At 39.9% G+C, this 15388-nt stretch overlaps 2 protein-coding genes across 3 annotated transcripts in view; one reads left to right on the top strand and one right to left on the bottom strand.

Moving 5' to 3' along the window:
* PRMT7 (protein arginine methyltransferase 7) overlaps window positions 1-9768 on the top strand; it is a 63554-nt gene extending 53786 nt beyond the window's left edge. The window contains exon 21 of the mRNA XM_074913669.1: window positions 7040-9768. The gene's annotated coding sequence lies outside the window, so the exon portion shown is untranslated. The remainder of the gene's footprint in view (window positions 1-7039) is intronic.
* The window catches only part of SMPD3 (sphingomyelin phosphodiesterase 3), a 118528-nt gene that overhangs the window by 14907 nt on the left and 88233 nt on the right, over window positions 1-15388 (bottom strand). For both annotated transcript variants that reach the window (XM_074913670.1, XM_074913671.1), the window contains exon 3: window positions 5658-5733. In XM_074913670.1, coding sequence (XP_074769771.1) covers window positions 5658-5733 — 76 coding nt within the window. The remainder of the gene's footprint in view (window positions 1-5657; window positions 5734-15388) is intronic.

Consider the following 15388-nt stretch of genomic DNA (forward strand, 5'->3'; position numbering starts at 1 on the left):
AATCTTTACCACTTGGGCTGTAATATAAAACCAGGTACAAGTGCTTCCTAGATCTATTCCCTAACCTACCATTTCTAGTTATTTGTACCTGAAGTTCAGCTGGTACCCTCATCACACAGCTTGACACAAATCCAGACCAGTGCATTCTTGGGAAAACCCCTTGCTCCAGCAGCACAAGAAAGCCCTACGGTAAAGACATAGCTAGACAAAAGCACAAGAAATAGGTCATGTGGAACAAGTACAGCCTGGAGCGGGTGACACTAACCGCAACAGTTGTGCCTGACGAACACATACATGCTGCTTAACTAAATATGCAGATGAAGTTACAGATTCTCAGAGAGCATGAGCTTGAAAGGGACCTCTGGAGATCTCCTGGTCCAACCCCTCTGCTCAAGCAAGTAACCTGCAGCAGGTTGCTCAGGACCATGCCCAGTCAGGCTTTGAGTATCTCCATGCTTGGAGATGCCCATTACCTCTGGGGAACCTGTTCCAGTGCTTAGTCACCCTTGCAGTAAAAAACTTTTTCCTTTGTTTAAATGGCATTTGTTGCAGTTCAACTTGTGCCCATTGCCTCTTGTCCTGTCACAGCACCACTGAGGACAGTCTCCCTCCATCTTCCTTACACCTTCCATCAGGTATTTACACACTTTGATAAGATCCTTTCTGAGCCTTCTCCTGAAGCTGAACAGTCTCAGCTTTCTCATTCCTGGTAAAGCTTATTCCAATTCATGGACTGTCCTCCTCCTGCAGCACCCGAATCTTTCTATTCAGTCTTACTCCCTTAGGCCAGTACTTTCCTCTGGCCTGCCTTTGTTTCCTCATAACTTTAAAGCATGGTGTTTGTTGACAAGAATGCAGTAACTAACTTGTCTTGCTTCCCACAAATTATATAAATAGCTTAACTGTCTAAGGTGGGCTTTTACATCCCTGAACTGTCAAGGGTTTTTTGCATTTTCTGTGAATTATCCATGCATGGCTTCACTAGGGTGAGTGATAAAATAATGCAGCCGTTACCATGTGGACATAAAACTCTGGCAGTAACCTGTCACAGACCAGCGTGAAGAATGTAGCAAACCCACTTAACTGAAACACACAAAGGTAAAATTCACCAAAACTGAAAACTCTTGAGAAGAACAAAAAACAGACAGGCAAAAATATTTAGGAGGATATTGTGAAAAGCGTCTGGTAACATGCATTGCTATTATTAAAAAAGCATTAACTACATAGTGACATACATCTCCCTTGGTAAGAATGCTGAGCCTTTGTGGCAGCACTGTATACCAGATAACCTCAGGGCTCTACAGAAAAACAGTAGGCTTTGGAACTCTAGAAACAGATGACTCATTTCTTTTTAGAAAAAGTGTAGAACTTGAGATTGTCTGGCATCTCTGATTATCCCCACTAGAGGTCATAGAAGTAATCGCACTTCAGTACACTCCGTGGAGCGTGTGCAATGAAGTGAGGTACATTTCCATGACAAAAGATGGGATCCTCTAATGCAACTTGAATATAACTGCTTTCTGAGATTAATATTAAACTAATGGTATCAAGCCTACTGCAGCTACATGGCAGGCACTGCATGTATCAATATGCAAACGTCACTAGTGAGAATCAGTCTTAACAGCACCCAGTGATCAATAGCTTTGGAGATAAAGATAACTGAACGAATCAGACACCTAAGTGGAGGAGAAGCCAAACCTGAATCCAGAACAATCAGGGGAGCAGACATTTCAGAAACTGCTGCAGAAATGGAACAGCGTCAGTAAATATTAACAAAAGAGAACTAGGCAGTAACTCCCAGCACTAACATTCAACTTCTTCCAGCCTTCAGCTCTAATTAAACATTCAGATAGAATCACTGATCTGATTGACTGCCACCAGTGATTAACCGGAGGATACAGGTTTCTGCTAATTGCTCTACACTCTTTTCCTCAGTAACTGGCCTGGAAAAACGCAAATAATTGTGTTATGACTGGTTCCTGCAGTCAGCATTTCCAAATTCTTTGCAAATTCCCTTCAGCTTCAAATTTTGTGAACGGATGAAAGGGTAGTGTGGGAAACCTCCGCCAGCAAAAATAAATACTTCACCTTTGTTCATTATAGGATAATCATACTTGCCCTTTCCATTCACACTGGAAATGCCTAAGTGAAATCCTGGCGTAAGTTAGAACTGCAGGTAGGTACTATCCACTGAGGAAGACTGTTTTGTCCCACTCTGAAAGACGTTCGAAGGAGCACTATGGTGGTTGAACAGAGCAGCCGACAGGCCTAGTCAGAGGAAATTAAAAGATCCAGTGGAGGTTTTTAAAACCGGAGTTCTCAGCACTGATAAGTGCTATGGGATATATTGGCAGGGAACCTGAGGAAGGTGAGCAAAAAAAGCTTGTAAAGCCTAGTCAAAATGGAAAATTGTTTCCAAGTCACAACCAAAGGTTTCAGTGCAGCTATGACACAGGCTGTGTCACACCTGGCTGTGTGACAGATTAAGCAGACCCCTATGCTTGTAACATAATGCAGGATAGGCTGGGAAAACAAAACCAAACCAAACCACTCCCAAGAACAAAACAAAAAAAAAACCCCTTTTATTCCGCTGGGTTACTTTTCTTCTAGGTTGGGTCCCCAGTCCAGTGCAACACAGCCTACAACAGCGGTGTTAGCACAACTGAGCGAGGGCAAGGGCAGGCTGCCACGGTGTGGGTACACCAGCTTTGCTATTTCACAGACACATCTGGAATCACTGCCTAACGATGCTTAGTGCTGAAGTTGCTCCTAATTGCAGCCAGAATTTGAGATGCTGATGGATCTCCCTCAGCCCTGACATGAGTTCTGCTTAAGCTCTCTGTAGGCTTGTGGAACCTGAAGCTGGTGCTAGAGAAGTGGGAGTTGCCAGTACCCCCACTGCTGCCGAGTAGGTTCGTACTAAACCCGAATGGGGACATGAACGAGGTTATGAGACCGCATCCAACACGCTATGTCACCTGGACCTGGGCTGGACTAGCTTGAGGCTTACTCTGTTTTAATGGCTTGGTGGGGTTGTCTGAAAGGCACGACTCCAAGGGACTTGGGAGGTGGGAGGATTCTAGGCAGCAAAACCTGTCCAGAATATTAATCACTGACTAATTGAAGAACATAAAAGAACCATGTAAACTTAACAGCCCCATGGAAAATAATTACATTCAAGTCTCATTAAGGATCCCTTCATTTGTCACTGAAATGCAGCTATTTCCACAGAGGAAATGAAGAGCTGCTTCATAGCACCATTCAGTAATAGAGAATTGAGAGGATAAGCTACAGCTAATTCTAAACTTTAATTGGAAAAGGTGAATGTCAGGTCTGAAAAAATAGTAATTGTTCAGAACAGAGTTGAGCCAGCACATCTCTCAAAAAAACCACCAGTAGTTTGTCTGTGACTATAAGCAGTTGGATCCCTTCATTTTACACTCACATAAGTATCAGAAGTGTCAAGTGTAAGTTTATGTATCCTCAAAAGGAAGCCAAATTGCACTCAGCCATGTATGACAAGATGATTTAAATGGCTAACCTTTTAAACAGTGCTCGTTTTTATAGATACCACATCTTTACATCGTTGAACTGTTTTTTGAATAATTTTTTTAATGTGTGAAATGTTATGAATCAGATGATACAAATCAGAAAGCACAGCTCTGCCAAACTTATGAACTTTAGTTTTCCATTTCGTTACATAAACTAATATGATATATCAAAGGACAGTTAGAGTCTTAAATCATTGTTTGCTTTATGTGAATGTAGTTTGAACCAGATAAGCCTAAAAATACGAAGCAAGAACATAAGTAGGAAAATGAAAGGTTGCATTTTACCCTTGAAGAAGGTTTAGACTGACTTTGAAAACAGAACATTACTTCCCTGGTTTTCTTCCCTCCCCACTCTTGCTCCTCAGTGTTTCAGGGACTTCACAATGCGGTTATCAAAGACTAACTGAGAATACATCACTAAGCAGTAAAGAGGAACAGGACTAAAAATGGAGATTTATAACCTTAACTAGAACAGCAACAAATCTTATCTCCACAACAGGAGTCTCACAGTACATTACCATAATTCCAGAGTTAAAAATAGAAAAGCAGAGAAGGACGTTAAAATGTAGCTGAAAAATGAATGAATCTTCTTTAGAACTATCCAGCCTCTCTAATGTACTTCAGGGACGGCAGTTTTGTTCCCCAGTCAGTCTCTGCAACTGAAGCACTGACAAAGTTAGAATGAATGCCAGCTGCCTGACTGGGCTAACCCAGACACGCTGCAGCACACGGGTTCAAAGTTCTACATTTATAATACATTACTGTCTTGCCTCCGTCTGCAGCACACATGCTGTCTTCAAGCAGCCTAGGAGGGCTATGTTGTGCTCCACAGCTCGCAGGAGCTCACATCAAGTAAAACTAAGGATATCCACCCCTCTGGCTAAATAATTTCTGCTTTTACACAAAGTAAAGCTTTGTAGATGTGGCTTTTATTATATTACTAACCTACTCCAAGTATAGAATTGATAGTTTGGATGCAAAAGATAGGAGAGATACATGAAAAATTTTCCATAGATACCTTAAAGAATTTCAAGTATCTGTCAGTTTTAACTGATGAGTGTTCAGGCAAACAGCTAAAAGGGAGAAGCATCTTGACTTCCAAATGTATGCATCAGAACACTAAAAATGGAATAAACCAACCCAAAGTTACTAACTTTTCTTCCCCTTGCTTTCTGGATTTGGGTTGTAAAATGGAGGTAAGGCCACCCATCTACCTTAGTCTTGTTCTGAATATTAATATTAAAAGGAGAGCTGAGTGTTGAGCTACTGGCATACAAAAAAGTCATAAAAGGTCGTAAGATGGTCGAGGAGGAACAGGCTCTACCACAGGCTGACAGAACTAGGTGAAATTCAGTCTGGTTGTGGAAAGCAGTGGAGTCCATATATCTCACAGACACAGAAATCGGCTATTAAATAACACCTCATTCTTTTTTAAGATAATTCAGTGAAATTTCAAAAAAAATTCTTCCACACCCTGCTGAGAGTTTTTGCATTTTATTTAACAACCTTAGAAAAAACTGTTTTACGAAAGAGAGGACACAGAGCATGCTGTGTAAATGTAATAGTGGAACTGCTTTTAACCGTGACCAAGAGAGTTTTTCAATGAGTGTATGAACTTGCTAGCCATTTATGTATGAAATTTGCAGGTCAACACCCAGAGAATTTGGGCTTATTCCAGCTGCTGATTTCTGATGGAAAAACTGTCCCAACTTGTATCTTCTGATAAAAACCTCTCGTTATGTACAAAGAAATTTTAGTTTATATGCTGATACTTACAGTGTGGGTTGCTAAATGCTGTTGAGTAATGATGACAGTAATGTATTTGCTAAAATAACAGCATTTGGTTAAGAGGGAGCAAAGACAAGAAAAGCTCTCAAGGGATATTCTTGTTTGTGCCCTATAATACTTAATTACTCAAGACTGAAAATGTGAAGTTTGGGGGATATACATGTTTACCCTCCTTCCTTCACTATTTCACTGCTATTTGCAATGCACACTGCACTCTGCCAGAAATACTGGAGGAGCAACACTCGCTACTTTTGCACAAGAATAGCACCACAGGCCTGGAAATAGTGAAAATCTAAGATAAGCAGATTAGGACAGTACCTGCAATAGCTTGCAAGTGAGTGCAGGAAATGTATCCCACAATTCTTTGGTCCTGAGGTGTACTTCCCACTTGCACCTGGAAGGGAAGGAAGAAATAAAAAGGTGATTAATGGGAGAGCTCATACAACTCCGCTTCCAACACTGGCTGTGCAGCCTTTGTACTGGGCATGGGCCTTTTTCACCACTCCTTCCATCTAGCTGCCTTTTGAATACTCACACACACACACAAAACCAGCAGACACACACACTGGGGCTTACTGGGGTCCCACTTGCTGCTCACACACTGACTTCCACTGGATCATCACTACTCCAATGTTGCAGTTTTTGTTGGCAACACGCAAAAATTTGACTTTCTCCTGCTCTTTGCAATCCCGTTGATTCTGTGTGCCAGCTGTGTTGCCACTCCTTTGCATCCCAGCTCTTGTTCATTTGCAGGGTTCAGGCCCACCACTGAAGAGCCACAGAACACTGGTAGCAGCAGCAGTCTAATTCTTGGTGTCTGTGTAAGACGAGAATGCAGAAGGAAAAAGTGCCAAGGTAGTCTGGGAAACTGGATGAAACATGAAATAAATACTGGTTTTGACCATGTTTTCTCCATTCCACAGCAAGTTTTGGATTTTGATGATTTTTGACATTCTTCTACATAGGTGTTTGGGATTTTTGCTGTGTCTCGGCAAAGTGTTTACATTCTTCAGCTTACAGCAGCAGCCCCCATCAACCAGATGAAAACTGTCAACCAGATGAAAACACAACGTGCACCCCCTGCTCTTACAGACGATCTTTAAAAAATATATTTGCTGGTAGAGACACGGGCAAATTAGAATCAAGTTCTGGTTTAGGTTTTCAAGTCTATTGAAGGTTTTGGCAGTTCAGTTACACAGCTGCAAATCGAAATTCCCAGTGAGGATCAAGATTTGGATTGAGGCAAGAAACTAGTCTGAGCATATGTTTTTCCTGTTGACAACGTGGCAACACTGCATAGACTACTAAAGAAAATGCCCACAGAGGAAAGTTGTACCCACAGCTCAGGAAGCAAAACCACAGCTGACTGTCCTTCATAAGGCTAGGCTCAGATTTCATCTGACACCTCTAAATAACAAGCAGAGCTTCATTTCATACAGGCACAATTTTGTCAGCGTGGATGGTTTTCTTGTTTTTCAGCTATCCAAGAACCATCTGATTCATTTTATAACTGGAAAGTCAGCTTTGCAGTAAGTCATTTGAGAAGTCATTTGTACTCAACAGTGGCTTTTAAGTTTTTGTTCCAGCTAGAAGAGTATGTAACAACCACTTGCATTATTCTGTCCTCAGTCTGCTCAGTCCTCTTTTGGACAGGTTTTCAGGTGGATATTGATGGTGTTCTTATTGCTGTTCCCATACAGTTATCCTGCTTCAGGGAGGGTGAAGGCAGAGGAAGACAAGGAAAGTGCAGGCAGTCACTGGTGGATCTGCCCCTAAGCCAGAGGATTCTCCTGAGCCCCCCAGACTGGAGCAGAGTTTGCTGGTGACTGTTAGTGACCGACTACTGCAGAAGCTTTACTACGCAGCCTTCTTTCTTCCTCTCTCAGGCTGCCTTGGTCTCAATATATCACGATGTCACAGGTGAACTAAAAAGAGTGTTCTCTCCAATTTTTTTATGCAACATATGCCATTCCAATGGAAAAGTGGGAAACCATTAGTTTATATCCTCTACTATCTAGGGCAGGCAGGTGTATGAATTGTATTTTCCAAACTTCTTAACTCAAAATCAGATTTTCTCTTCAACACTGAAAAGTATATATTGTAAAGTCTTTATGAGTTTGTGAATTTGCAGTCTCCTGCAGAGAGAACGTGTGCATTTTGTACATCTTTCAATGCCATCTACTGTAACCACTCTGTAGAAAAAATACTGCATGTAAAGGTTTCTGCCTTACAGCAGAATGTGCTGCTTATAATCCCCTTATCGACTAAAGCTGATGGAATAATTTTCAGTGTCTCTATCCAGAAAGTAGAAAAGATCTAAGTCTAAAAGCTGAACATCCAAACATAAATTATAGTCAGTTGAGAAAAAGAAGTCAACTCAAACTGGCTTTAGAATTTCCTGTGCAGCCTTAATGGAGTGCCTGACAATGCCTCGACCCATCAACCAATTTATGCATAGGATCACAGTCATTTCCATTAGTCATAAATAAATATGTATCGTACGGTGCGTCCCCGTGCGCACAGATCTGTACTGAAACAGAACTGGGATCTTTGGCTCTCTAAGAACGACAGGAAACAGCCTTGAAGAAAGACTGACTGCCGCTGTGCAGGGGTGGGGGAGTGCACCAAACACCCCGCGGGGTTGTCACCCCAGGGGGACGGTGCCCCAGGGCTCTGCGCTTGCTCGGAACAGCGCTGCTTTACGCCCCCCGAGGGGAAGAGGAAGGGGGCTTTCATAAGCACTCTGCTAATTAAAAAACAAAGGCTCAAAAGCAAGAGCTGAAGACATTAACATAATTAGAATTTCCTTGGAAAGTGCCAGCATGGAAGTACATCCAAAGCAGCTTTTCTCCCACATTTCACATTTCCTCCAACTTTTTTGACTTTTGGGGTTGGTTTTTTTTGAGTGGCAGCATTGATGTAAACCGCCAAGCAGAGTCATTTTGAGTTAATCATAATAAAGGCAAATATTTGTGACAACCACTAGGAGATAAAATAAATATCCTTGCAGCTTCCTAGTCAATTCCCAGCTACAGTAGAAACACTAGTATATTAAATATGGTCCAAAATAGTAAGGAAAATAATGATTATTCAGTCTAATTTGGTGTTTCACAGATGGACAAGGACTATGCTGACAGGAAAACTACTTGACTTCTGAAATATTACAAGCCATATAATTCTACATAAAAACATTCCTTTGTGTGGCCAAATACTGTAGCTACTTTTAGACTGTTTCATTTTCAAGGGTATATTATATTGTGGTGAGTCGTCGTGAGCAGCCACGTGGCAGTCCTGCAGGAAGACAACACTGAGTGTTCATTTTAGCCTGCAACATGGATCTCGGCAGAAAGGTTCTGCTTCCGTCAAACCAAATTAGCACTTCGCAAAGAAAACATAATTTTTGCTGCTTAATACAGAAGAAACTTCTAAATTCACATTTACAAAGAAAATATATGTAAGCAAATAAGCCAGAGTGGCTCCTTCACCATAAGCCTGGCTTACGTTCACCTCAACTGTTACACATTAATAGCCCTGTATTACTAACACATTCATTGAATTACCCTTCTACAGAGATCTACTTCAGAATCTGCTTTCTAAAAATCATTGTATAGTCTTAGTTGTGTCATGGAGGATTCTTCTGTGTCTGTGGAAATTTACAGGAAGGTAATATCTAAATAAATTTGTAAGTTCCCAGTGTTTTAAAATAGGATAATTATTACAAGAAGAAAAAGTTGTATGTGATACCCTGTTAAACTCTGATGTTACCAGAGGTAAAATTAAAACAGAACATATTTGTGGTTTAATAAAGTGTCCCAATTATATAATTTTGACAGAAATTAAATTTTTCAATATTATGCTGAAATATGCAAAATATATTCCAATGCTCAGTACATTTGCAAAGGTTAAGTAATCAAACTAGTCAAACATTTGGAAGCTAGGGGTGGATTCTGATCCCTGTTACACCACTGAACATTGCATTTTATTAGCCAGCAGGGGGGAGGGCATAAAAAACTCATTACAGATGAGAAAGAGGCTTTTTTCCATAAAGGGGAAAGCCTGCTAAGGGTGTGTTTGGAATTCAAAATGCCAGTTTCTACTGCTATGTATTTGCATTTGTTCCCTACATGTAAATTAAATAAATAAGTGCTAAACTGACAGCTCTGAATTTTTATCTTCAGTCAAGAGTACTGACTGTGTCAAGTACACAGAAGTACTTGACATCAAGTACTTTTTATTAAAAGATTGCATCTCAGTGCCATAGCACGTTAGTACAATCTGTTGGAGAGACGATGCTGATACTGTGCTGTACTACACAAAGTTGTGTATATTCCTCTAATTGTGTATCAAAAACTTGTCCTATATGGACTAAGGAGTAGTATGTCCTCCAGTTAGACTGTTACCAAGTAATAAACAGTGCTCATGAAAGAAATCAAGCCAACAAGGCTAGGGCAGAAAGATTCTTGTTGAAAAGAAAAAAAAATTAATGAGTAGCAACAAGTTGAAATTTTAGAGCTAGAATGAAGGAAGTAACTTTAAACTTAATCACATTACTTGCTATCTTGGGAATTTTCTGAGCTAACTGGAAAATCCTGCACATCTCATGTTTGCCATATTCTAGTATAGTAAGTGTACAAAGCTGCAAACATGACAAATATGGTGTCTTCAACAGTTTATATTTACACACATCTGTCCCAGCAGTGCAGAACAATTCTGTTACATCTGGATGTCAAAAAAAGCATCAACAGATACTTAGGTAAAAAACAGGGAAATGCTACCTCGATACCAGGGGTATTTCAACACCAGCTTAAAAAACAGCTTCAAATATGTCATTGCAATGTTAATAAATCAGCAGCTACCTGGAAGGAGATGTTCTTTAATGCTTAAAACCATGGGCCACGCCATACAGGAGAAATCTCACGCGATTAAAGAACTAAACTAGATTCTCAAACACTGACCAACAATGCTTAGACAAAACCTAAAGGTTTGTTATGAGGGGAACTTAACCTTTAGTGACATTTTCTAAAGTATCACATTGCCAGGAGGTAGCCATTCAAAAAAAAATCCTAAATAGACAGTTTCTTAAATACGTAACCTCCAGTATGAAGGGTTTATACAGACACACGTCCAAGCATATGCCATTGCCTCTTCCTTCACGGGAAGCAAATCCAGGTCTGCAAACCAGAAGAGAGCTAAAATTTCGGTGTAGTCCTGGAAGAAGAGCTTCACAAGGTTTATCACCCACAGTACCCATGCGGCCAATAAACCCCAAACTGGGAAAGGTAAATAATCTGAACGTAACATTAAGAATCCTTCAGGGAGATGGGATGTGACACAGAATAGCTCTTGCTTCAGCCATTATAGTTTAATCACATCTTGGACTGTAAATGAGCAAAACCATTAATTTGATCAGCTTAGCTGACCATGAAGGTGTCAGTTCTGCCATTGGAATAAACATGACCTGTAGTAGTGATTCCCGCATTATTCTTTTGAGGACAGTATGTCTCCAAAGTGTATAGCTCTACTGCAAACAATTTTACAGTCAGAACAAGAACCAAGATAATGATGTTTATATTATGAAGAAAAACTAGCTGGGTTGAAAAGCACACCTGCATGCTTTGTGGAAAAAAATCTCCTTAAAAACAAAGCTTGAACACTGCATGTACAAAGAACATCTTCTAAGCAGGGGCCTACAGTTACTGTTTGTCTTAGAAATAAACCACCCCAGACAGAAAATAAGAGAAGGGCACAGAAACAGACTTTACAGTAGATGTGGCAGTGACTTACTCCCACAGAAATATTCGTCTAACCATATGTAGCCAATATTGTTTAAGTTCAAGAGAAGTTCCATTAAAAACACAGGAGCATGAGATTCAACCAAAGTACTGCAAGTAAAGCAACTGCAGATGGAGGAGTTGCAGTGTCTCCACACACACTCATGGCTCAGACCTCCCCGGGTTGTGCTCTGAGAGCGCTGGTGACAGTACCCTGTTTGTACCGCCCACTTCAACTGCTGTGGGAACATCAGTAAAGACATCCTGTGCAATTACAATGAGCAAACAATAGAGTGAGGAAAATAAATGGAAAATACAGTTTCTCTTTCTTTCCAGGACAATTTTTCTGTAATCTCCCAAATTGTATCAACGCCTCCTGAACGGTTTTTTCCATTTCATCAATTTTCCATGACAAGCAAGAGTCAACACCAAGGAATAGCCAGTCAAACTGTGCTCAAGTCCCCATTCCTGTTACTGTCAAGAGGAGATGCCAAGGAAAACGTATAACTACTCACATTCACAGTTCAAATATTCTTGTCCCACAGAGATGACGCAGATTAGCAGTAACTTCCAAGAAAGATGTATTTTATTCCTGCACTTTGTGTTCTTTGTAGTAGTTTTTTTGGTTAGCTTAGCCATAGTGTAAAAAGATCTACCTTATTTTTAGTACTTTAACAGCTCTGCCCTTTGCCTTCAGGGATGTAACAGCTTCTAGAGAAGACACATTAGTTAAATTACTAATTTGTTATTATAAATATATTATTTAAGCTCATTAAATAAAGTTTAAAAATATTATAAAGATCAGCTCAAAATTCTGTTTGGTGCTCTGCAATTCTTTCTAGCCACATTTGTACTTGATTATTCAGAATCCTATTTTTCCTCACCTACCACCTGACAACAATTACTGTTCATGAACTCAGAGTATTAGTTATTTGGCAAAGCTTCATTAAGCTTATATGTGAGGGAAAGTGGCTGTAAATTGGTGCCGTGAATGAAAGGCTCTTCCTCTTCTGAAGAGGATAAAGCCCACAATTCACATTCTCTCTAACCTGTATTTCATTCTGTGCAACAGTTTTAATTTGTCCCCATTAATGAAGGGGGAAAAGACCGTGATTAATTACATTAATTATAACAAAGTGAAGGAACATGGTGCAGTGCCATAGTAGGGTCTTTTTCTTTAAAAAAGTCTCAGGCAGTTTATTGGACTTGATCCAATTCCTGCATTAACATTTTATAGCAGAAACTGAACATGTGGAAAATGTTGAGGTTACCCTCCTGACTTAAATGGCACAGCTTTAGAGTTATCTAAACAAATTTCATGAACAGCACTAGACATCTCTTTTATAAATCTTGGGATAACTGTAGATACTGGACAACTGATTAAGGACAAGAAAATCAAACCACTGAAATCTCTATATGATCTTTTACTGGGGTCAGAAAACAGCCATTCCCCTTCTCTCTGTGTAATCCTAAAGTGAAAAAGCTTCCCCTCAATGTGCTGTGCAACTGTATAGCAGAAGTTGCCCCCTCGCTCTCAGCCACAACACATGCTGGCATGGGACAGTAAAAACAGCTGAAATTGCCCGAGCAAAATGTATCTGCATCAGTAATATCAAAAGGGAGAATCACAGAGGTTAATTTAGGGAACCTTCATTTTACCATACAACGCAGGCACCTTGAGAGTAGCAAATAGTAAAAACTGCTTCAAAGCAGTTTTGCAATCAGAGCTATTGCTCCTTCTACCATCTGTTACTACCATATCAGCTCTTCTGAAAACAAGTTCAGCTTTGCACATAAAGCAAAGGTTGCTAGGTTTCCTTTAAGCAATGAATAATAACATGTTCTCTGCACAATTACTGTACTTCCTGAGAAGAGCATTAATTTTCAGAGAATTTGAAAAGTAAATCTGTTAATAAGCTTAGGAATTAATATTAATTAAGCACAAGTTCTTTCAGGAATTTAGCAAAATCCACAACACATATTTTTTCCTTTTGATGCCTTTTGATTTTGTTAGTATACTATTAGCTTTCAAACTACCGACATCAGACTGCGGTTTTACTTTTGCTTTATGTTCACACACTGTGTTCCACACAAGAATTATTATTTTTGCTATAATAGTCTCTCTTGGCAGATGCCAAAACCCAGAATAATCTCCTACTACGAACGGTAAGAAGAACAGCCTTCTATGCAACATACTTCCATATCTCCCAGTCTCTGGGAGGAAAACCACTCCAAAACCTCTCCTCAGTTAACGGCCATGCTGAGAATGATACCTCTCTCTGTACGTATTTACATGTCTTGTATGGCTTAGATTTACATTACAGCTATTACAGTTTAAGGATAAGAGAGGCAAAATTTGTCAGTAGAAGTGACAGTTTTTATTAGATTGATACATCTGGAAAAATATCGACAAGCTCTCCAATTCAGTAACTCATCAGGTCATGTTAAGGATGTTTTCTGGTTTTATTACACTGCTGTCCAAAACTTACCCAGCATCCCCAAAAGACAGTGTAACTAAGGCTATATATTAATCCCTCTATCTGAAGATGAATGTTGACATTTTGAAACCTTCCAGTGAAATACAAACAAGTGATGCATTACAGAATTTCTGCTCAGCACTCATTGATTCCTTTAAAACTTGATTTGACTGCAAAATCATCATCCAGTTTCTGAAAGGGACATGTATTTTAAAACACCCTCTAAATTCATCAAATCACTGTGAATTAAAATGATGGTAGGTGTCAAACCAACAACTACAGAGTAACCGAGAACACTGCGATCTGCATCATGTTATATACACATACGTACGAGTGAGCTTTTGAGTTAGAATCACCAGCTCAGGACAGCATCTGTGTCAGTCCCACCTCCCTCCTCTATCTGTGGCAGAGCAGTGTAAGAGACAATTGGAGTTACAAAACCTACAAAGCAGACTCAAGAGTTCTTTTCTTAGGCATTTTAAATTAATGTGAAATGCAATGCTAGAACAGAGTCACAGCAGTCTCCCAAGAGCCCAGGTTGTCAAAGTATGAAGATGGATTGGCTGATTTATATATTTGCTAACTTCTCCTCTGAGTCTTTAGCAGCAACTAGGAACAGTGGTTTAGCACTTCAGACATGAAACTGTCATTTAGATGCAAGTGACATTTCCTCCCTTCTTATTTGCTATTTTTCCTGTGACTATGTCCTTCTTACATCCCAATGAGACCCTCAGATTGGAGACAGAAACACTGCTAGAGTTTGAAGAGATCAAAGTGCTGAACATAAATTAGTCCTCCAGTTACGCAGAAAATAGGCTTTACACAATAGCTACTCACAACTATGTCATCCTCATGCCTTCATCCTGACCTGGAAAGCATCAGCCTACACAGATGGAAAACCAGTCTGTGATCTCTGTCAGGACGATGCCAGCAGCAGCACCTTTTGTGGCAGACATCTTTAGGAAGAGAACAGGCCAAGGCTAACAAAATTCCTTTGTACCGGTCTCCAGATAGCTGTTAGGTAGCATGAAGTCAGTAGCGTGAAACAGTGTTAAAAGCCTCTGTGATTTACTTCCAACTTCTTCCCTTGGTGGTGACACCCCAGGTGTTAAGCCACAATCAAACCACTTTACCTTCCTGTGCTTTAGTTTCTCCTTCTATTAAGCAGACATTGACCTTTCTTTATTATGCACTCAGAGACATATGAATGAAAAGCAGTATGTAAGAGCTGATTGTTATTACAGCTACCAATAATAACCCTTGAGCTGTGTAAGTCTCTCAGGTAAAATAATTCTGTACGACTAAGCAAATCTCTCAGATCCTTCTGAATCTCCACCTAAACTTTACAATCTAGATAGTGAAGGCAGGGCAGGGAAGAGGGGGACAATGGAAAATCATTTCCTCTTGACTGGAAACAGAACCTATTCCAAAAGGAGAAAATGTGTCAAATGCTCATACCTTGGCAATAGGGATCTCTCGTAACACAACTCCCGCAAAACAATTTTGCCTTTTTGTTCAAGATCATTTCACTATCATTAAATGTTTAGTTCTGAGACATTTAATTTATCTCATGAACAGTTATATTTGTAGTAAGGAGACAAACCGTACTTATTAAATGAGAGCCAGTTTCTTTCTCCGAACATTCTTCTCAATTTGGATGTTGGGTCTTTCCTGAGGTTCAGAAAGACTTCAATAAAGGCTTCATTCTCTCAATGAGTGGAAATATTAAGTGATTTATTCATATTTTCAAAACATGCAAGTCTTCTCTGCTCATTATCTCTTTTAAACTTTTATTTTTTGA

The sequence above is a fragment of the Athene noctua genome, chromosome 9 (assembly GCF_965140245.1).
Source record: "Athene noctua chromosome 9, bAthNoc1.hap1.1, whole genome shotgun sequence".
Taxonomy (NCBI): domain Eukaryota; kingdom Metazoa; phylum Chordata; class Aves; order Strigiformes; family Strigidae; genus Athene; species Athene noctua.